We start from the raw sequence: 23,966 nt of genomic DNA on the forward strand, positions 1-23,966 counted from the left end.
ACATCTACTGCTTTTTGTGGGAGAGAGTTCCACACTTCTACCATCCATTGTGTGAAGAAGTGTTTCCTAACTTCTCTCCTGACTGGCCTGGCTTATTTTTAAGGTTATGTCCCCTTGTCCTAGATTCCAACACCAGGAAATAGGTTTTTTTCTACCTACCCTCCAAATTCCCTTCAAAATCTAAAAACCTCAATCAAATCACTCTTTAACCTCCTATATTCCAGGGAATACAGGCCTAGTTTATGTAATCTCTCCTCATAATCTAACCCTTGGAGCCCCGGTAACATTCTGGTGAATCTGTACTGTGCTCCTTCCAAGGCCAATATATCCTTTCTAAGGTACGATGCCCAGAACTGTACACAGTACTCCAGATGTGATCTAACCAGGGCTTTGTACGACTGTAGAAAAACTTCCGCCCTTTTATATTCTAACCCTCTAGTTATAAAGGCTAAAATTCCATTAATCCTTTTGATTATTTTTTTGTATCTGACTACTACATTTTAGTCTTCTGTGTACATGGAGCCCTAAATCTCTTTGGACCTCCACTGTTCCGAGCTATTCACCATTTAAAAAATACATGGATCTATTCTTTATTGATCCATAGTAGATTTTAAGTAGATTTTAAACTAGATAAGTCTAACTAGAGGGATGGCAGTGCAGCTCAGTCCCGTGGAGTGCACATCCTGCGGCATGTGGAAAGTCCTGGACGCTTTGCGCAGCATAGACAGCCATGTGTGCAAAAGGTGTCTCCAGCTTCAACTGCTCGAGCTCCGCATTTCGGAGCTGAGGCAGCAGGTGGAGTCAATAAGGTGCATCCGCGAGGCTGAGAACTACATGGATAGCACGTTTCAGGAGGTGGTTACCCCACAGCTTAAAGGCGTGCAGGTGATGGGGAAGTGGATGACCACCAGACATAGTAAGTGTGCTAGGCAGGTAGCGCAGGAGTCCCCTCCGTGAGTCCCTCTCGCTTTCAAACCAATATTCAATTCTGAGTATCGGTAAGGACGATGGTGCCTCTGGGGAGTGCAGCCAGAGCCAATTCCATGGCACCACGGGTAGCTCAGCTGCAAAGGGGGGATGGACAGGACAAAGAACAAGAAAGCCCTAGTGATGGGCGATTCTATAGTTAGGGAAACAGACAGGCGTTTTTGTGGCTTTAGACGTGACTCCCGAATGGTTTTGTGCCTCCCTGGTGCCAGGGTCAAGGATGTCACAGAGCGGACGCAGGGCACCCTGGAGGTGGAGGTAAACAGCAAGAGGTCGTGGTCCATATCGGGACCAACGATATAGGTAAAATAAGGGATGAGGCCCTGCAGGAAGAATTTAGGGAGCTAGGAAGAAAATTAAAGGGTAGGACTTCAAAGGTAGTAATCCCGGGTTACTACCGGTGCCACATGCTAATGAGTACAAGAATAAAAGGATAGAGAGGATGAACACGTGGCTGGAAAATTGGTGTAGGAGGAAGGGCTTTAAATTCTTGAGGCATTGGGACCACTTCTGGGGGAGATGGGACCTGTACAAATCAGACGGGTTGCACCTCAACAGCGCCGGGACCAATATCCTCGCGGGGAGGTTTGTTAGTGCTATTGGGGAGAGTTTAAATTAGCTTGGCAGGGGGATGGGAACCTGAGAACGAATTCAAAAGGGAAGGAAGTAAAGCAGGAGTTGGATAGCAAGAATCTAGAAAGCAAATCTGTAAGACAGAGGAAATAGGGCTTAGTATGTAGTAAGCAAGGAGGTCTTCCTGTGCTGAACGGTACACACTTTAATGCAAGGAGTATAGCGAATAAGGTGGATGAGTTAAGAGCACAGGTAGACACTTGGGTGTATGACATTGTAGCCATTACAGAAACATGGCTGAAAGAGGGTCAGGTTTGGCAGATTAATATTCCTGGCTACATGACTTTTAGACAAGATAGAGAGCGGGGTAAAGGGGGGGAGGGGGGGTTGCGATACTAATTAAAGACACTTTTACAGCGGTGAGGAGGGATGATATGTTAGAGGGATCATTAACTGAGGCCATATCTGTCGAATTGAAAAATAAAAAAGGGGTGGTCACACTGCTGGGAGTGTATATAAACCCCCAAACAGTGGGAGGGAGATAGAGGAGCAAATATCTAGGCAAATTGCTGTGAAGTCTAAAAACCATAGGGCAGTAATAGTAGGGGATTTTAACTATCCAAATATTGATTGGGACAAATTTAGTGTGAAGGATATAGAGGGTGCGGAATTCTTGAAATGCATTCAAGAGAACCTTTTTAGTCAGTATGTAGCAAGCCCACAAGAGGGGGCGGTCTTGGATTTAGTTTTGGGGAATGAAGCTGGGCAGGTTGAAGAGGTATTAGTGGGGGAGCACTTGGGTGCCAGTGACCATAATTCAGTCAGATTCAAGTTGGTTATGGATAAGGACAAGAATAGTCCTGGAATAAAAATTCCGAATTGAGGAAAAGCTAATTTTGCTAAGTTAAGGAGTGATTTGGCCATAGTGGACTGGAAACAGCTACTTGTGGATAAATCGGTGTCGGAACAGTGGGAGGCATTCAAGGAGGAGATCCGAAAGGTTCAGGCCAAACATGTGCCCTTAAAGAAAAAAGCTGGGAAAAATAATTCCAGAGCCCCCTGGATGTCTAGTGACTTACAGGGTAGGATTTTAAAAAAAGGACGCTTATGTCACATATCAACGGCTAAATACTTTAGAATCTTTAGAGGAATATAGAAAGATAAGAGGTAAAATTAAAAAGGATATTAGGAATGCTAAAAGAGAGCACGAGAAATTCTTAACCAGTAAAATTAAGGAAAACCCTAAGATGTTCTATAAATATATTAAGAGTAAGAGGGTAACTAAGGAAAGGGTAGGGCCTATTTGAGACCATGAGGGTAATCTTTGTGAGGAGGCAGAAGACGTTGGTAGGGTTCTTAATGAATGTTTTGTATCTGTTTTCACAAAGGAAAGAGGTAATGCAGATCCTGCTGGAGAGGAGGAGTGTGATATTCTGGATGAAATAAATATAGTGAGAGAGGAAGTATTAAGGGGTTTAGCAGCTTTGAAAGTAGATAAGTCCCCAGGCCCAGATGAAATGCATCCCAGGTTGTTGAGCGAAGTAAAAGATGAAATAGCAGAGGCCTTGACCATCATTTTCCAGTCCTCTTTGGAGGATTGGAGGACTGCTAATGTAGTATCCTTGTTTAAGAAGGGGGAAAGGGATAGGCCAAGTAACTACAGGCCTGTCAGCCTAACGTCAGTGATGGGAAAATTATTGGAAAAAATCCTGAAAGACAGGATAAATCTGCATTTGGATAGGCAAGGATTAATTAGGGAAAGTCAGCATGGATTTGTTAAGGGAACATCGTGTTTGACTAACCTGATTGAATTTTTTGAGGAGGTAACCAAGAGGGTCGATGAGGGTAGTACATACAATGTAGTATATATGGACATTAGTAAGGCTTTCGATAAGGTCCCGCATGGTAGACTGGTCATGAAGGTTAAAGCCCATGGGCTCCAGGGCAAAGTGATTACAAAGGATTGATGGATGTTTTTGTGACTGGAAGGATAGTTCCAGTGGGGTTCCACAGGGCTCAGTATTGGGTCCCTTGCTTTTTGTGGTATATATCAACGATTTAGATTTCAATATAGGAAGTATGATTAAGAAGTTTGCAGATGAAACTAAAATTGGCTGTGTGGTTGATAATGAAGAGGAATGTCATGGGCTGCAGGAAGATATCAATGTACTGGTCAGGTGGGCAGAGCAGTGGCAAATGGAATTTAATTCAGAGAAGTGTGAAGTGATGCACTTTGGGAGGGCTAATAAGGAAAGGGGATACACATTAAGCGGTAGGCCACTTAATGAGTAGATGAACAAAGGGACCTTGGAGTGCTTGTCCACAGATCCCTGAAAGTAGCAGGCCAGGTGGATAAGGTGGTTAAGAAGGCATACATAATGCTTGCCTTTATTGGCCAAGGCATAGAATATAAGAGCAGGGAGGTTATGCTTAAATTGTATAATACTTTGGTTAGGCCACTGTGTGCAGTTCTGGCCGCTGTATTATAGGAAGGACGTGATTGCACTAGAGAGGGTGCAGAGGAGATTTACTAGGATGCTGCCTGGAATGGAGAATCTTAATTATAAGGACAGATTGGATAGGCTGGGTTTGTTCTCATTGGAACAGAGGAGGTTGAGAGGAAACCTCATCGAGGTGTACAAAATATTGAGGGGCCTGGACATAGTGGATAGTAAGGGTCTATTTCCACTGGTGGAGGGGGCTATTACGAGAGGGCATAGTTTTAAGGTGGTTGGTGGAAGGTTTAGAGGGGATTTGAAGGGGGTGTTCTTTACACAGAGGGTTGTGGAGATCTGGAACTCGTTGCCTGGAAGAGTGGTAGATGCAGAAACCCTCACCACTTTTAAGAGATGGTTGGATGGGCACTTAAAGTGCCGTAACCAGCAGGGTTACGGACCTAGAGCTGGTAATTGGGATTAGACTAGATGACCTTTTGTTGGTTGGTGCAGATATAATGGTAAGTACTGCAGGGAATAGAATACGTCCAGGGTGATCTCCTGGACTAGTTTTGATTGCCTGGATGGGTCGGAGAGGAATTTTCCCAGATTTTGTCTCCCTAAATTGGTCTGGGTTTTTGTCTGGTTTTTGCCTCTCCCAGGAAATCACATGGCTCCGGTTGGGATGGAGTGTAGATGTTTTTAGTATAAGGAGTGTTGCAGTAGTGTGGGGCAGACTGGTTGGGCTGGGTGCTCCTTTGCCTTTCCGTTACTGTTCATGGGTTTGCATGTAACCTTTAGGGCTGCTGACGAAGGGCCATGCTGCTCTTTGTCGGCCGGTGCAGACACGATGGGCCAAAATGGCCTCCTTCTGCGCTGTAAACTTCTATGTTTCTATAGTGGATGACCTCACACTTACCTGCGTTGAAATCCATTTGCCACAGTTTTACCCGCTCAATGTCTCTGTAATTTGATATTTCTGTCTCCACTACTTTACTATGCCACCAATCTTTGTGTTATCGGCAAATTTGGATATATGGCTCTCTAATGCGTTATCTAAGTCATAAATAAATATAGTGAATAGTTGAGACCCCAGAACAGATCCTGTGGGACACCACAAGTCACTTTCTTCCAATTCTAGTACATTCCCGTTATCCCTACTCTTTGACTTCTACCGCCTCCTAATTAGGTCAATAATTTGCCTTCCATTCCATGAGCTTTAAATTTAGCTAACAGTCGCTTCCTTATTGGAACCTTATTGAATGCCTTCTGGAAGACCATATAAACCACATCCATTGACAGCCTGTCTACTACTTTAGTTACTGCCTCAAAAAGTTCAATTAGGTTCATTAAACATATCCTACTCTTCACAAATCCATGTTGGCTCTCTCTGATCACTTCATTCAAATTTCTCTAAGTGCTCAGTCACATAGATTATCTATATTAATTATAGATGCTGATATCTGCCCCACAACAGATGTTAGACTAACGGGTCTATAATTTCAAAGTTTCTTTTTCTCACCTTTCTTAAAATAATGGAGTTACATTTGCAATTTTCCAATCTAAAGGGACGATTCCTGAACCGCGAGCGCTTTGGAAGATTATGGCTAAAGCATCTGTACTTTCCTCAACCACTTCCTTTAAAACCCCGGGGTGGAAACCATCAGGTCCTGGGGGTTTGTCAGCCTTTAGTGCCATCACTTTTTCTAATGCAGTGTTCTTGCCCTACGTTAACTTTAATGAGTTCCAGTCCTTGATTCATTATTAGTTTCCCTGGAATATCAGATATATTATCCTCTTCCTCTACTGTGAAGACTGACTCAAAGTAATTATTCAACAGTCAAGATATCAAGGCTTCAAGGCATATGGAATAAAGGTGGGTAAATGGAGTTGAGGAACAAATAAGCCAGGACCTAACAGAATGGCAGAACGGAGAGGCTGAATGGGCTAGCTCTGTTTCTATGAACCGACTCTATGCAACTATAATGCCATTTATCAATAATCAAAATTAGTGTAGGAATGACACAACATGACATGTTAAGTAGTGAATAGCTTGCAAGCACCATCGGAGCAGGCCGGGGAGCGGAAGGAGCAGTGTGGCGGCCTGGCCCAGCAGTCTGAGTGGCCCCCCGCCCTGCGAGCACCATCGGAGCAGGCCGGGGAGCGGAAGGAGCAGTGTGGCGGCCTGGCCCAGCAGTCTGAGTGGCCCCCCGGCCTGCGAGCACCATCGGAGCAGGCCGGGGAGCGGAAGGAGCAGCGCGGTGGCATACCACTCCAGGGAGCAACACGTGCTGGAGCAGGAGAATAATGGCAGTGAAGAGTGACGTCATCAAGGTCCAGGTCAATGATTGGAGCGTGGGCAGGTACCGCAGGAGCAGTGAGGTCGGGGCGAAGGAGCGGCGAGAGATTGTAGAGGGATCTGATCGGGGCTCAGGAGAGGCCTGAGTTCGGGGTCCAGAAGAGGCGAGGGCCCAGGGGCAGCATGGACCAGCCCACACTGCAATATGTGTGCGCACTAGGTCCGTGCAGCAGAGCAGGTCTCCAGTCGTCTTGGTTAATCCTTGCTACTGGACCAAGACCTAGCTCTGTTAAGCCCGTGTGGTGGCTGGTGTGCAACGGTCACCACACGTTAAAAAAATCCACGCACAGACATCTTCCACCCTTCAAGATTTTGTTCGGACCTGGAATTTTAGGTCCATCATTGAAACACCTGTAACTTTTTGACGTGGAAGCAAGTCATCCTCGATTCAAGGGACTGCCTACGATGATGATGATGACATTGACTGCTCTTGCACTGCACTGTCCACCCTCTGTTCTCAAGCACCGTTTCCAGTTGAATGGAATGCTCATTTTCCACACATGCAGTTTGATGAATAGTTTGAAATTCACTCAAACAGATCAGCCTCACCTCACATCGGCCAGTGATGCAGACACCTTGATAGGCTCTGTCCCGGCACGAGGTTCCATCCTGAGCAGGGACCATTAACTGCCTCTCTCCGTCAGTAGTGGTGCATTGCAAATCGCACGGCTTGTTTGAAATATTAATGTAGTCATCTGTTTGATAACAAAAAGGGGCTGTTTAACCATAATCAGAATCCAGTCACTCCTCATTGTGCACACACAACAAAGGGGCCCCTTTCCTAGTTGCCTTATTTGGGTGAGCCGCCAATCATCCTGATCAAATGTCTTGCTTGTTTTTCTGATTTTGGCAAGGATCCAGCGATTTATAAGCAGCTGCCAATCTAGAGAGAAACATTTTACTTTTTAACTGACCACATGATGAGCCCACCAGAATTTTCCTGTAATAGGCCTCAGGATTAAAGCAATTAGACCTTGTGGCCTTCAGGAGACAGACCACCTTAAATATAGAAACACGTTAGCAGCACAATTATATGTGCGTGCGTGTTAAATGGTATAATGCTCCTGGTCCGTATCATACGGTGTTTCCTCAGAATTAGCAACACCATGAGATATCTGCTACAACAACAACAACAATACATAGCGCTTTTAACATAAGGAGATATTAGCATGGAAGAGGAATGTTTTAAGGAGCATCTTGGAGGAGGAGAGAGAGGTAGAGAGATTTAGAGAGGGAATTCCAGACCTTAGTGTCAGGCCACCAATGGCAGAGCGATTAAAATTGTGTAGGCCAGAATTGGAGGAGCGCAGAGATCTTGGAGGGTTGTAGGGCTGGAGAAGGTTACAGAGAGAGAATTTTATATATTTTTCTAAATACCACTGCACCATGCAACCAGCATCCCTACCATGGGTTTCTTTCTATTTTAAAATCAAAGTTTGTAGCACCTTACCTGGATACAATGGAACCCAGTGATAGTATCGACCATTGATTGCTTTGGCATTGAAAGCTGAACATTGCTGTTGTTTGAAGCTGACTCCGTTGTTTGGACAGGGCTGTACATAGAAAAAAAACATAATATGCACAAAGAAAGAAAGATCTTGCATCTATATAACACCTTTCATGACCTCAGGATGTCCCAGAGTGCTTTACAGCTGATTGAGCATTTTTTGAAGTGTAGTTACTGTTGTAATGTAAGAAACGTGGCTGCCAAATTGCGCACAGCAAGGTCCCACAAACAGCAGTCTGCTTTATTATTGTTGGTTGAGGGATAAATATTGGCCAGGACACTGGAGAGAACTCCCCTACTCTTCGTCGAAATAGAGCTGTGGGATCTTTTACGTCCGTCTTGTGCTCAAGTAGGACATGAACCCATGACCTTCTGACTCAGAGAGCAAGAGTATTACCAACTGAGCCACAACCGATAAGTAGGATCACAAGGGAGCATGTGGTGCATCCCATTCATCCAGTGTACTGTGGCAAAGGTGCTCTGCTTAACCTCTGGATCTCACTTTCATTTACAACAACAACAACTTGTATTTATATAGCGCTTTTAACATCGGTAAACATCCCAAGGCGCTTCACAGGAGTATTATGCAATAAAAATGTGACACCGAGCCACATAAGTAGAAATTAGCGCAGATAACCAGGAGCTTGGTCAAAGAGGTAAGTTTTAAGGTGTGCCTTGAAGGAGGAAAGAGAGGTAGCGAGGCAGAGAGGTTTGGGCAGGGAGTTCCAGAGCTTGGGACCCAGGGAACAGAAGGCACGGCCACCAATGGTTGAGTGATTATAATCAGGGATGCTCAGGAGGGCAGAATTAGAGGAGCACAGGGGTTGTGGGGCTGGAGGAGATTAGAGACAGGGAGGGGCGAGGCTATGGATTTGAAAACAAGGATGAGAATTTTGAAATCGATGCGTTGCTTAACCGGGAGCCAATGTAGGTCAGTGAGCACAGGGGTGAGCGGGTCTTGGTGCGAGTTAGGTCACGGGCAGCCGAGTTTTGGCTCACCTCTAGGAGGGTAGAATGTGGGTGGCCAGCCAGGAGTACGTTGGAATAGTCAAGTCTAGAGATAACAAAGGCATGGATGAGAGCTTCAGCAGTGGATGAACTGAGGCAAGGGGCGGAGATGAGCGATGTTACAGAGGTGGAAATAGGCGGTCTTATTTATGCTGTGGATATGTGGTCGAAAGCTCATTTCAGAATCAAATATGACACCAAGGTTGTGAACAGATGGTTCAGCCTCAGACAGGTGTTGGGGAGAGGGATGGAGTCAGTGGCTAGGGAACCTAGATATTGGGCAGGTAAAGGCACATCCCAATTTGTTGGGGGAGACGAGGTCCACTTACGGGCGGGGTCAGTGACTCAGACCCGAATATGATCTAAAAGTCTCAATAGTGATGATTGCAAGCTCTACCGTGCCAGCTGAGGAGAAGCATCGCGGATTTGCCCGCACTGCCTGTGGGTGGGCCTGCACCTCAGGAGCAAGAATGGGAAGAGAAAGAGAGAAAAGACAAAAAAAAAGTCGAAAACACAGAACCAGAGACCCTTACCTGGATTTGGCATAAGTGATAGCGCCGTGCTGATCCTATGCAAAAGGTGCCGTTTTTACTCTGTGAAATTATACGTCTGGAAAAGAAAAATCATACTTTGATAAAATATACTGTAACATAGGTTTACAACTCTAATCCGATTTAACAGCTCAGACCAGATTATGAACATCAACTCAATTTATGACTGGACCACAATGGGTCATGTCATATCTTTGGAGAGCACACAACACACAACCTGTAAGATGGCTGCAGGTTCCGGTAAGCTCTGACCTGCTGGTCAGGTGACCTGCTCTTTATTAAACAGTACTCGCTGCAGTAACACAGGCATCCACAGTGTGGAGCTACAGACATTACACTTCTTGCTCCTTAATGAAGAAGTTATTATAACAATCATCATACATAACTTGCATGGTTATACATAACAAAGGATATGGACTTATTTTGCCATATTTACAAATCAAGCTTAACCACTTGTTTTCTGTTTCGAAGAGGATATCTTCGCTCTCGAACAGAACCTTCCAGACATGGTGTTGAATTTAAACTCATTCAAGGCTGATGCCTTTGATTTCCATTTGAACTCTCTCTAACTTCAGACTGTTTGTTTTCCTGACTCGGACTTAGACTTAAATTCTGACTTTCTCTTGGATTTGTTTCCAGTACATTGGATGTAGGATATGCTTACTAGTGTATCAAAACTATCTGATGAGTTAGAAATAATTGAATCACTCCCACTCTCAACTACTTCTTTGTCTGTGGGTAAAATATCATCAATGTGAACAAACCTAACCTGCCCATTATCAAACATCTTGACCAAATATGTGCGAGGACCACATATCTTTACCACTTTTCCTGGTAACCACTTTACCCATTTATGGCGATGGTCTTCACTCTCACCTTCTGATTTAATTTCACACTTCTCTCTTTTACTCTACCTCTATCATGATTCTCTTTCTCTCTTAATTGTGTCTCTTCTACGGACTGTGCCAAGCTTGGTTTTAACAACGAGAATCTGGTTCGTGGCTGTCGTTTGAGAAACAACTCTGCTGGTGTTCTACCAGTAGTCGTATGAGGAGCATTACAATACGTTATTAGAAAATTAGCCAATTTGTGGTCCAATGACAACTGTCGTTTCTTTGGATTTGGATTTTGAACATTTGTTTGATGATGGCACGTTTTACAACCTGTACAGTGCACTCTGCTGCACCATTCGAAGCAGGGTGGTATGGTGGAACCTTGGTATGTTTCACACCATTTTTGCTCGTGAACTGTGCAAATTCTTCTGAACAAAATTGTGGTCCATTATCCGAAACAATTTCTTTTGGAAGGCCAAATGAAGAAAATAATCTTCACAAAATGCTAATGTTTTACTTGTTACTTTCCACATTGGAAACACCTCAACCCACTTCGAATAGCTATCCATCATAATGAACAATTGTTGTCCTTCTAGCTCAGCAAAATTAATATGTAGCCTTTGCCACACCCTGGGAGGTCATTTCCATGGCTGTAATGGTACTGATGGTGGTTGCTTGCTTACCGATTGACATGTCATACACTGACTTACGATGTACTCTATATCTTTATCAAGACCTGGCCACCATAAGTAAATGCGTGCAAAACTCTTGGTCATTCCCAGGTTCTGGTCATGGAGGTCTCCTAATAATTTGGACCTAAATTTATTTCATATAACCACTCTTGCACCTCACAGGATATAATCTTTATCGACTGATAATTCATTCCTACGAATGAAGAATGGATGAATATCTTTACCTGGTTTGGCCATCCGTTTGCAATATAATCATACACCTTTGACTAACTGGGTCATGCTTGATTGCCCTCCCAATCTCTTCAGCTGTGACTGGCAGTTCATCGATGTATGAAAAATAGAACACCTCTTCCCTATCGGGTGTAACTTGTGATGGGGAAGGCAATTTAGACATAGCATCAGCATTACTGTGATCAGCTGATCATCTGTATTCAATAACATATGTATATGCTGACAAAATCAAAGCCCATCTCTGCATTCGGGCTGCAGCTAATGTTGGAACTGGGGACTTTGGATGGAGGATTGCTGTCAGGGGCTTATAGTCCTTAACGAGAGTAAACTTCCAACCATACAAATATTTGTGGAACTTCTTGACCCCAAAAATGAATGCCAAAGCTTCCCTTTTGATTTGCGCATAATTACGCTCACTGGCACTGAAAGTGCGTGAAGCAAAAGTAATTGGTCTATCCTCCTCACTACGTAATACATGAGAGATTACTGCCCCAACTCCATACGGAGAGGCATCACATGCTAGTTTGATCTCCTGAGATACGTCATTGTGAAGTAACATGGTGCTCTCTACCATGTTGCTTTTACACTCCTTGAATGCTGTATCGCATTCTTTTGACCACTTCCAATGGACCTGTTCTTTCAATAGTTCGTTCAGTGGATGTAATACTGTAGCCAAATTTGGTAGGAACTTCCCATAATAGTTCAAAATACCCAAAAATGATCGAAGTTCAGTGACATGCTTGGGAGTGGGTGCATTTCTGATTGGATCTGGTTTTTCCTTGGTTGGATGTAAACCGCCTTTGTCTACTCTGTACCCTAAGTACTCCACTGAGTTTTAAATAACTCACACTTGCGAGCAGACACGCGTACTCTGCTTCTCTAGCCGTTTGAGGACTTCATTCAATATGTTATTATGAATTTGCCTATTTGGTGCTGAAATTAATATGTCATCTAAATAATATACTACCCCTTCAATACCTTGCAAAATCTGGTTCATTACCCCTTGAAATATAGCAGGGGCAGAAGACACTCCAAATGGTAGCCTATTAAATTGATATAGGCTTGGATGGGTATTTACAGTCAAGCATGACTTGGACTCCTCATCTAGTTTACGCTGTAAGTAGCAATTCGTAAGATACAACTTTGATAAAATCTGACCCCCTGTCAGTGTTGTGAACAAATCTACATTTGGCAATGTATTGGGGACATTACCCTCTAGAACCTGGTTTACGGTTACTTTACAATCACCACACAATCTTACCTTACCATCGGACTTGGATACAACAACAATGGGTGTAGCCCAATTACATCGATCTATCTTACAAATAATGTTCTCAGTCTCTAGTCTTTTGAGATCTTGCTCAACTTTCTCCTCGAGTGCATATGGTATGGAACATGGCATGCAGTAAACTGATCTAACGTTCTTCTGTACCCTGACACTAGACTTGAAGCCTTGGATCGGACTGCCCGTTTCGCAGAACACCTTCGGATAATTCTTGATGACATCATCCTTTGATGCAAATCTCGTTTCAACACGAAAAATCTCACTCCAATCCAGCTTCAGTGATCCCAACCAATTTCTTCCTAGTAAGGCAGGCTTATCTCCTGCCACTACTATTAGAGGCAAGCTCTGAACTTGATCCTTGTATTTCATCAGTATGGTGATACGACCTACCAAAGGAATGTTTTCTCCCGAGTAGCCTCGCAGTTCTATCTTGGCTTTCTCCAATAGGAAATCCCGCAATTTGTCGAGGTATAGCGACTCCGGTACTACACTCACGGATGCACCTGTGTCGATTTCCATGGGTATCTTGAATCCCGCAACATCTATATGGATTATGATACTTTTTAATCGCCGTCCGTTAACCCGTGTTCCTGATGACATTTAACTCTAACATCTCCTCATCCTGTTGTTGTTCTTCCATGCTATATAGTTTCTGGGGATTTCTACACATAGCTTTGAAAGCTGGTTTACCCTTCAGTTGGCATGCCTTCGCAAGATGTCCAGTTTTCCTGCAGACAAAACACTCTGCCTTCACATATTGACAACTTTGAGCAATGTGTTGTCCCAGGCACCGATAGCAGAACATCAATGCTCTGTTTCCATTTCCAGTTTCTGAGACTTTGGGGCCCCACCGCTTTTTACTTTGAACCTGCAGGCGATTCACCTCGGTTGTCTGATGACTGAAATTAGTATGAAATTCTTGAGAATACTGGTCGGCCATGCTCATCGACCTAGCTGTCTGACAAGCTAAATCAAAAGTCAAGTTAGGCGTTGTGAATAACTTTCTTCTGATCGCTTCATTTTTCATCCCACAAACAAGGCGATCTCGCAATGCTCGGTTCTGAAAGCCTCCGAAATTACAGTGAATAGATAGCTTTTTTTAATGCTACAATGTACTCACTGATATTTTCTTTGGCCTTCTGATTTCGTATTCCGAAACGATAACTTTCAGCAATTTCTAACGGAACGGGGCGGTAATGTTGTTCTAACTTCGTTTCAGCGTTGTATCCTTTGGCTTGTCAGGCACAAGCAAATTTATCAGTGTTTCATACAACTCGGGCCCGGCCTCAGTTAAGAATATAGCTCGTTTTCATTCCAACACTGCTCGGTTATTGTCTTCATTACCGGGAATTTCGATTATATTACTTGCAGTGAAAAACATTTCTAGCCGATCCACATACGCTCTGAAACTTTCACGGTTGCGTTGAAATTCCCCCAAATGTCCTATAACTCACATAGGGGCAGCCATTTTGACTCTGGCAGTTTAACCAAGTGTGCTCGTAATTTACCTCGGATTTGTAGCTCTTTCCAAAAACAGAGAAGCTCTCAAAGTCTCTCTGTCGGTTGGTTGAATCCTTCACTAACAAAAATTTCCACTTTGTATTATCCGATTACATCCCATTCTCATCGCCAAATGTCATATCTTCGGAGAGCACACAACCTGTAAGATGGCCGCAGGTTCCTGCAACCTCTGACCTGGTCAGGTGACCTGCTCTTTATTAAACAGTACTAGCTGCAGTAACACAGGCGTCCACAGTGTGAGCTACAGACATTACAGTTCATCATCTCACATATAGGTTGTTTTGTTATATGCCTTTGTTACCTCGATACTTGACGGCTTCAACGCACTCCTGACTGGCCTCCCACATTCTAACATACGTAAACTTGAGATCATCCAAAACTCAGCAGCCCGTGTCCTAACTCACACCGAGTTCCATTCACCCATCACCCCTGTGCTCGCCGACTTACATTAGCTCCCTGTTAATCAACGCCTCTATTTCAAAATTCTCATCCTTATTTACAAATCCCTCCATGGCCTCGCCTCCTCCCTATCTCTGTAATCTCTTTCAGCCTCACAACCCCGCAAGATATCTGCACTCCTCTAATTCTGACCTCTTGAGCAATCCTGATTATAATCGCTCGACCATTGGTGGCCGTGCCTTCAGCTGTTTGGGCCCTAAGCTCTGGAACTCCCTCCCTAAACCTCTCCGACTCTCTAACTCTCTTTCCTCCTTGAAGACGCTCCTTAAAATCTACCTCTTTAACCAAGCTTTTGGTCATCTGCCCTAATTTCTTCTTATGTGGTTTAGTGTCAAATGTATCTGCTTTGTCTTATAACACTGCTGCGAAGCGCCTTGGAATGTTTTACTATGTTAAAGGCGCTATATAACTACATGTTGTTGTTGTTGTTTTATATACCAGTTTTAAAAAATATTTCCCTACTTTGCTCTAATGGAGCCACTCAGCACTTAGTTGTAAGGTTAACCCAGGGTGATAGAGGACAAAGAAAATTGCAACCAATCAATGTTCCACTGAAGATGTGTCATCACGTATAAGATTATGAGGGGGCTTGACAAGGTGGATGCAGAGAGGATGTTTCCACTGATAAGGAAGGCTAGAACTAGGAGGCATAATCTTAGAATAAGAGGCCGCCCATTTAAAACTGAGATGAGGAGGAATTTTTTCTCAGAGGGTGGTAAATCTGTGGATTTCACTGCCTCAGAGAGCTGTGGAAGCTGGGACATTGAATAAATTTAAATCAGAGATAGAGAGTTTCTTAACTAATAAGGGATTAAGGGATTAAGGGATTATGGGGAGCGGGCAGGGAAGTGGAGCTGAGTTCCTGATCAGATCAGCCATGATCGTATTAAATGGCGGAGCAGGCTCGAGTGGCAGTATGGCCTACTCCTGCTCCTATTTCTTATGTGACAGATATGTTAATAGGGAGAGTTGACGCAAGGTGGGAAGAGGCTCGTGTGGAGCATAAATAGCGGTACAGACCAGTTGGGCCGAATGGCCTGTTTCTGTGCTGAAAATTCTATGTAATATTAAGCTTTATTTTGGAAATGGCTTATATATTATTTCCTAAGGAGCAGCGTGGCAGCCTAGCCCAGCTTCAAATAGAGCATGCAAATAGATGGTGCTCGCAGGCCTGGGGCCGCGCAGACAGCATCAGCCTGAGGTTGCTCCATTCCCGGCCCGCTTCACCCCGATCGCCTCCAGACCCATCCTCCCACTGACTGCTGGGGATCTTCCCTGTGGGACCCCGGCTGCAGCCTCCTGCCGCCACATTCCCGCTGCCACCAGCCGGACAGCTTGTGGCCTGCAAGCACCATCGGAGCAGGCTGTGGAGCGGAAGGAGTAGTGTGGCGGCATACCACTCCAGGGAGCAGTACATGTTGGAGCAGGAGAGCAACGGCAGTGAAGAGTGATGTCATCAAGGTCCAGGTCAGTGATGGGAGCGTGGGCAGGTATTGCAGGAGCAGTGAGGTCAGGGCGAAGGAGTGACAAGAGATTGTAGAGGGACGTGATCGGAGCCCAGGAGAGGCCTGAGTTTGGGGCCCAGGGGGAGCACGGGCCCACATTGAGATATGTGTGCGCACTAGGTCCGTGCAGCAGAGCAGGTCTCCAGTCGTCTTGGTTAATCCCTGCTACTGGACCAAGACCTAGCTCTGTCAAACCCGTGTGGTGGCTGGTGTGCAACGGTCACCACACGTTAAAAAAATCCAAGCACAGGCATCTTCCACCCTTCAAGATTTAGTTCGGACCTGAAATTTTAGGTGCATCATTGAAACACCTGTGAACTTTTTGACGTGGAAGCGAGTCATCCTCGATTCAAGGGACTGCCTATGATGGTGATTTCATAATTAAAAGTTATGTGTGTCCAATGTGTGTCTGTTACCTCATAACATTATGAGGTTACACCTCAGGGCTTCACACATCCACAGGGTGAAGATTAGTGATTAGCTGAAACGAGCACTTGTCTGTTAAATCACCAAACATCCAAATGATTCAATGTTATTGAATCAAAAACAACTCAAATCAATTATGTAACAGCCAATAAGGAGCAAGTAAGCTACAGAAAACCAATCCACCCAATCGCTCAACTAAAGCGATGTTATCTCCTACTTGCCAGTTTGAGATCCAATCAGATCGTTCAATCATTTTCCAAAGTTGGTTTGATCAATGCTCTTGAATTTTTGAAGGCTACGTGAATATTTACCAATAGCAGTAACATTTATAACATAGGAAACCCATGAAATATATTAAGCAAATCTGAACAAGCTGTTATTCTTTCTGAAACAGTTACATACATCATGTTGTAAATTCCCAAAGTGTGTTTTCTCAGAAAGGCCTATTCCTGTTTGTCAGGAACCTGGGGCTCAGTTAAAAGCACTTGACCGCTTGCTATCTTGGTTCCAATCAGCTGCAATCCAATGATACACCCCTCCGCGCTTCTTTTGGCGACCCGACTCGACCCATTCGCCATGCTTCTTTTAGTGTCAGCTATGGCTCAGTGGATAGCACACTCACCTTGGAGTCAAAAGGTTGTGGGTTCAAGTCCCACTCCAGGGACTTGAGCACAAATATCTAGGCCGACACTCCAGTAAGGTGCTGAGGGAGTGCTACACTGTCGGAGGTGCCACCTTTCGGATGAGACGTTAAACCGAGGCCCCGTCTGCTCTCTCAGGTGGACATAAAAGATCCTGTGGCATTTTTTCGAAGGTGAGTTATCCCCAGTGTCCTGCCCAATATTTATCCCTCTAACAACATAACAGAAACAGATTATCTGGTCATTATCATGTTGCTATTTGTGGGAGCTTGCTGTGCGCAAATTGACTGCCGCGTTTCCCACAAGTATTTCATTGGCTGTAAAGCGCTTTGAAACATCCTGTGGTTGTGAAGGCGCAATATAAATGCAAGTCCTTCTTTCTTTTTTTTCTTTTCCTTTAGCGACCAAACCCAATTAGCTCTCCGAGCTCTCGGAAGTGACCCAGCCCAACCAGATAGCTAAGCTGAGCTGCTCCCCATGCTCCTTTCAGCATCCTGACTGACAAGGACCCATTCTTGCCCCAAGCCCATGCTCGCCTCAGTTTGAACAGTTCTCCTACTGTACTTGTTGCTGAACACAGCATTCCAACAAGAGAGAACTTGCATTGATATAGCACCTTTCACATCCTCAGGATATCCCAAGGCGCTTTAACAGACAATTAAGTATGATTGGCTTTCAGCAGGAAGCGTTCGTCTGGCGCCGGGAGAGATCGATCGATCGATCCACAGTTTCTGGTGTTCAATATAACCCTGGGAACCTTTGAGGGAGGATATGTGGCTAAAGATGGAGAACCTGGAAAGAACAGATGGCAACATACTTTGCAGTCGGGGCCGCCACGCCGAAGTGATCGTGGAGCGACGTGATTAGGGCCCAGGTGAGGCGAGGGCCCAGGTGAGGCGAGGACCATGGGGCAGCACGGGCCAGCCCACACTGCGATATGTGTGCGCATTAGCAGAGCAGGTCTCCAGTTCTCTTGGTTAATCCTTGCCACTAGACCAAGACCTAACTCTGTCAAGCCCGTGTGGTGGCTGGTGTGCAACAGCCACCACACGTTAAAAAAAATCCATGCACAGGCATCTTCCACCCTTCAACATGCAGTTCGGGACCTGGAATATTAGATCCTTCATTGAAACGCCTGTGAACTCATCCCTTTTTGGCATGGAAGTAAGTCATCCTCGATACGAGAGACTGCCTATGATGAAGTACTTTTGAAGTGTAGTTACTATTGTTATAAAGGCAAACCCAGCAAGGTTACACAATCAGTAACTAGTGGGGTGCCGCAAGGATCAGTGCTGGGACCCTAACGATTTACAATCTATATTAATGACTTGGAAGAAGGGACTGAGTGTAACGTACCCAAGTTTGCTGACGATACAAAGATGGGAGGAAAAGCAATGTGTGAGGAGGACACAAAAAATCTGCAAAAAGACATAGACAGGCTTAGTGAGTGAGCAAAAAATTGGCAGATGGAGTACAATGTTGGAAAGTGTGAGGTCATGCACTTTGGCAGAAAAAATCAAAGAGCAAGTTATTATTTAAATAGAGAAAGATTGCAAAGTGCCGCAGTACAGCGGGACCTCTGGGTACTTGTGCATGAAACACAAAAGGATAGTATGTAGGTACAGCAAGTGATCAGGAAGGCCAATGGTAACTTGGCCTTTATTGCAAAGGGATGGAGTATAAAAGCAGGGAAGTCTTGCTACAGCTGGACAGGGTATTGGTGAGATCACACCTGGAATACTGTGTGCAGTTTTGGTTTCCATATTTCCGAAAGGATATACTTGCTTTGGAGGCAGTTCAGAGAAGGTTCACAAGGTTGATCCCGGGGATGAGTGGGTTGACTTATGAGGAAAGGTTGAGTAGGTTGGGCCTCTACTCATTGGAATTCAGAAGAATGAAAGGTGATCTTAACGAAATGTATAAGATTATGAAGGGGCTTGACAAGGTGGATGCAGAGAGGATGTTTCCACTGATAGGGGAGACTGAAACTAGAGGGTATGATCTTAGAATAAGGGGCCGCCTATTTAGAACTGAAATGAGGAGAAATTTCTTCTCGCAGAGGGTTGTGGATCTGTGGAATTCGCTGCCTCAGAGACCTGTGGAAGCTGGGACATTGAATAAATTTAAGACAGAAATAGGCAGTTTCTTAAACGATAAGAAGTTAAGGGGAGCGGGCAGGGAAGTGAAGCTGAGTCCATGATCAGATCAGCCATGATCTTATTGAATGGCGGAGCAGGCTCGAGGGGCCTTATGGCATACTCCTGTTCCTATTTCTTATGTTCTTATAAATCACTAGCTAATCTGTTTGGCAGTGTTGGTTGGGGGATGACTTTTGGCCAGGACATAAGGAGGTCCCCCTGTACTTCCTCAAATAGTGCTGTGGGATCTTTTATGTTCATCTGAACAAGCAGACGAGGACTCAGTTTGATGCTGAATCCGAATGACAGCACCTCCAACAATCTCGCACTCTACGCTTAAATTACATGCTCAAGTTATGGAGTGGAGATTGAACCCACAACCTACTGACTCAGATGAGAAACATGTCCCCACTGAGCCAAACCGATAATCAACAAGGAAAGTAGCAGAGCTGAAGACAGCAAGTCTTGACTTTCCTGCTCACCCCAAGTGCTTCCCACCTGACTCTTTCACCTGGCCACCCAAAGCTAAAACATTAGTTACGCCACAGCTAGAGTACTGCGTACAGTTCCAGTCACCACGTTACAGGAAAGATGTGACTGCACTAGAGAGGGTGCAGAGGAGAGTTATGAGGATGTTGCCTGGACTGGATAATTTTAGCCGTGAGGAAAGATTGGATAGGCTGGGGTGGTTTTCTTTGGACCAGAGGAGGCTGAAGGGAGACCTGATTGAGGTGTATAAAATTATAAGGGGCCTAGTTAGAGTGGATAGGAAGGACCTATTTCCCTTAGCAGAGGGGTCAACAACCAGGGGGCATAGATTTAAAGTAATTGGTAGAAGGTTTAGAGGGGATTTGAGGGGAAATTTCTTCACTCAGAGGGTGGTGGGGGTCTGGAACTCACTGCCTGAAAGGGTGGTAGAGGCAGAAACCATCACCACATTTAAAAAGTCCTCGGATGTGCCCTTGAAGTGGGGCAACTTACAGAGCTATGGACCAAGAGCTGGAAAGTGGGATTAGGCTGGATAGCTCTTTGTCGGCTGGTATGGACACGATGGGCCGAAATGGCCTCCTTCCATGCTGTACATTTCTATGATTCTATGAATATTCAGGGTACTCAGCAACAATGAGTGAGACTAGGAGATTGCACAACGAGTCTTGATTTAAGCACAGTGAAGGGCATGGAGCTTAGCAGAAACAAAAGAGGAAAGTGTTTCTTGACCCCGCTTTTTGAACCCGAGTACTTTCCAGCTCATTGGCTCACCCAGCTGAGTCATGCTGACCTGCTCCACCAGAGGGGACCCGGGCCTGCTCCACCAGAAGGCTCCTGGGCCTGCTCCACCAGAAGGCTCCTGGGCCTGCTCCACCAGAGGGCTCCTGGGCCTGCTCCAACGGAGGGCTCCTGGGCCTGCTCTACCAGAGAGCTCCCGGGCCTCCTCCACCAGAGGGCTCTCGGGCATGCAGCACCAGAGGGCTCCTGGGCCTGCCTGTTCAGCCACCTGCCTTGAGTGCCTCCCAGACTGCCAGGCCGCACCAGGTACGTGGTGCGGCAACTGCTCGTCTGGCAGCCCCAAGTGCCCCCTTTTCACCCAAGTCCTTCCCAGTCACTCAGCTTGCTCAACTTGAGTGCTTCCCCACCCGCCACAAGTTCTTCCTGTCTGCAGAGCGATAAAAGTCAAAGTGCGAGAATTGAAGGAGAGCCAGAAGTGTAAAAGAGCGAGAGATGAAGTAAGAGAACAAGAGAGCCCAAGTTAAGAGATCAAAACCGCAAGAATTTACGATAGAGAATGATTAGCGTAGGAGAGTGTAATGTATTTGCATCATGGGTTATTTGCTGAAGATTTGATAGCGACACATTGCTATTAAGAACTAGTTGGTTTATTAGCAAAGGTTAATAATCACACTACACATTACCAGTTCATCCACCAGGCTCACAACCACCTGCCTCATCGTGGATCTCCTGAACCCAACTGGCTGGGGTTTTATTGAATCTTGTGAACATCGCATGATTGGCTAAGTCACTCACAACTCAACAGCTCTACAAACCTGTGAGCATCCTCAAGGTACATACATTAGAGAGAGAGATACACAGAAGTGTTGTGGGAAAGAGAGAGTGACACAGAAATATTAATCCATGAAATAACGAACTAAACCTTCTATCGAGGAGCCAAAGGCATTCCTTGATCTTTGACTGGAAATCCCATAATGTCTCATCCGACAGTGCAGCACTTCTTCAGCACTGCACTGGAGCGTCAGCCGAGATTTATGTGCTCATGTTTCTGGAGTTGGACCTGAACCCACATCCTTTTGTTAAGAACTTGGTCATATTCATTTGTTCCTCTGGTCAATCCCGCCATGACATTTCCAATAATTAATAGTTTGAAAGATTTTGTGCTCAAGTCTCTGGAGCCGGATTGGAACCTACGACCTCCTGACTCAGAGGTAAGAGTGCTACCCACTGAGCCATGGCTGACGCATTGCAAAAGCACATTCTTGAGGGAAAATAAAGGAGAGTTTGATGATCACTCGGCACCTAACCCACATGACACGCTTGTGAGAAAGAGAAATTCTAACCCTGTACAAAACTGTGCTTAACAATGCTGTGCCCAATCGAAGAACATGAATTATAATGTGTGCAGTCTGTTTTGATTACTGACTCGAACCACGAAGACAGCATGGGACTTGTTCTTGTGCCTTTCCACTGGAAGTTTACATGGTTCCAAATCCTCCTTATACCACTTAAAATCAGCATGTTGTGTTAATTTTCTTTTACAGTTTGAGCACACTGTGCCAAAATCAAGGCCATATGAAAGGGACTGGGAAGAAGTGTTAAGTGGGCCACATACATTTCACACGCAAGGAGCTGTGGGATTTCAACGTGAACTTTATCGGAGCAGATTTGTTTGCACAGTCATCACCAGCGCTGTCTTAGAGTTAAAGGGTGAAGATTGACTACCGTGTGCCAGAGTCTGGCAGTCAGGGGCGTGTGTGGGGAGGTGAAGGGCAGGGACCAAGTTCTTAACAAAAGGTTGTGGGTTCAAGTCCCACTCCAGGAACATGAGCACATAAATCTAGGCAGACACTCCAGTGCAGTGCTAAGGGAGTGATGCACTGTCGGATGCAACGTTAAACCATGGCCCCGTCTGCCCTCTTAGTTGGTCGTAAAAGATCCCATGGCACTATTTCGAAGACAAGCAGGGGCTTTATCCCCGGTGTCCTGGCCAAAATTTATCCCTCAATCAACATAACAAAAAAAAACAGCTTTATCTGGTCATTATCACATTGCTGTTTGTGGGAGCTTGCTGTGCGCAAATTGGCTGCCACGTGTCCCACATTACAACAGCGACTACACTCCCAAAAGTATTTCATTGGCTGTAAAGCGCTTTGAGACGTCCGGTGGCTGTGAAAGGCGCTATATAAATGCACGTCTTTCTTTCAAAAAGAAACAAACCACCGATGCAAAGTAGTCACGGTGCTGTTGCTATCCATCTGTTTGTGACGAGTATTCTTTCAGGAATATCCCATTCAGAGTCACTAAACGGGGGTGGGGGGAGTCTTATTCCTCTCACGGATGTTTGAAACAGATCCTTGCCTTGTTGGCCACTGTAGAGTTACGCTTAGCTTGGTCTCTCGGCAGGCCACTTCAGTCAAACATCTGCACCACTCGAGACCTTTTGACTGAAGATACCAGCGTGCAGACTTGAAATCTTCACCCCGCTGTCCGTTGCTTCTCAGGAGCTTCCTGCTGAACAATTCGCACATTCACACACGCACACAGCACCAGCCACAATTCACAACCAGGGAAAAACAGGACACCTCACATCTTTTGTTAAAAGAAATTCCACCCCCCGCAACATAATTTTTATTTACAAGAGTCTACCAGCTCGGTCACTGCTCCCCAATCCTTCCATATACTCATAGAAAGAAGCTCAAGCACGTATTGGTCCTGCACTCGGAGTTAATGTCCACGTTTGCTGCTTCAGCTGAGCTAGTCATTGTGCTATAGAGGGTAGGTTGAGGAGAAGCTGATTAACTGAAGGCTCTTGCCATCCTGCATGGGTTTGAATCCCTGCTATGGCAGAGGGGCGCACACACACTGTGGTTAAATTCTTTCATCAGCATCATAGGCAATCCCTCAGAATCGAGGAAACTTGCTTCCACTCTAAAAGTGAGTCCTTAGGTAGTTGAACAGTCCAATACAAGAGCCACAGTCTCTGTCACAGGTGGGACAGACAGTCGTTGAGGGTAAGGGAGGGTGGGACAGGTTTGCCGCACGCTCTTTCCGCTGCCTGTGCTTGATTTCTGCATGCTCTCGGCGACGAGACTCGAGGTGCTCAGCACCCTCTCGGATGCACTTCCTCCACTTAGGGCGGTCTTTGGCCAGGGACTCCCAGGTGTCAGTGGGGATGTTGCACTTTATCAGGAAGACTTTCAGGGTGTCCTTGTAATGTTTCCTCTTCCCACCTTTGGCTCATTTGCCGTGAAGGAGTTCCGAGTAGAGCGCTTGCTTTGGGAGTCTCGTGTCTGGCATGCAGACAGTGTGGCCTGCCCAATGGAGCTGATCAAGTGTGGTCAGTGATTCAATGCTGGGGATTCTTTCATGGTGCTGGTGGCTCAGGTCAACGACGTTTCTTTGATGCTCTCATTATGAGATAATAAAGATGGACACTGAGCAGGAGGAGTGCGAAATTAGGGAGGGGCGGGGTACGAAGGGGTCAGTCAAAAAAAATTGCATTTATATCGCATCTTTCATGACCACCAGACGTCCCAAAGCATTTTACTGCCAATTAAGTACTTTTTGGAGTGGAGTCACTGTTGT

General features: G+C 45.3%; 1 protein-coding gene across 1 annotated transcript in view; it reads right to left on the reverse strand.

Moving 5' to 3' along the window:
• The window catches only part of LOC139268176 (ADAMTS-like protein 2), a 203,128-nt gene that overhangs the window by 100,515 nt on the left and 78,647 nt on the right, over positions 1 to 23,966 (reverse strand). Inside the window, exons 3-5 of the mRNA XM_070886228.1 lie at positions 9,403 to 9,478; positions 7,805 to 7,907; positions 6,904 to 7,049 (exon numbers count right to left, since the gene is read on the reverse strand). Coding sequence (XP_070742329.1) covers positions 6,904 to 7,049; positions 7,805 to 7,907; positions 9,403 to 9,478 — 325 coding nt within the window. The remainder of the gene's footprint in view (positions 1 to 6,903; positions 7,050 to 7,804; positions 7,908 to 9,402; positions 9,479 to 23,966) is intronic.

This window comes from Pristiophorus japonicus, chromosome 8 (assembly GCF_044704955.1).
Source record: "Pristiophorus japonicus isolate sPriJap1 chromosome 8, sPriJap1.hap1, whole genome shotgun sequence".
NCBI classification, from domain to species: Eukaryota; Metazoa; Chordata; class Chondrichthyes; family Pristiophoridae; genus Pristiophorus; species Pristiophorus japonicus.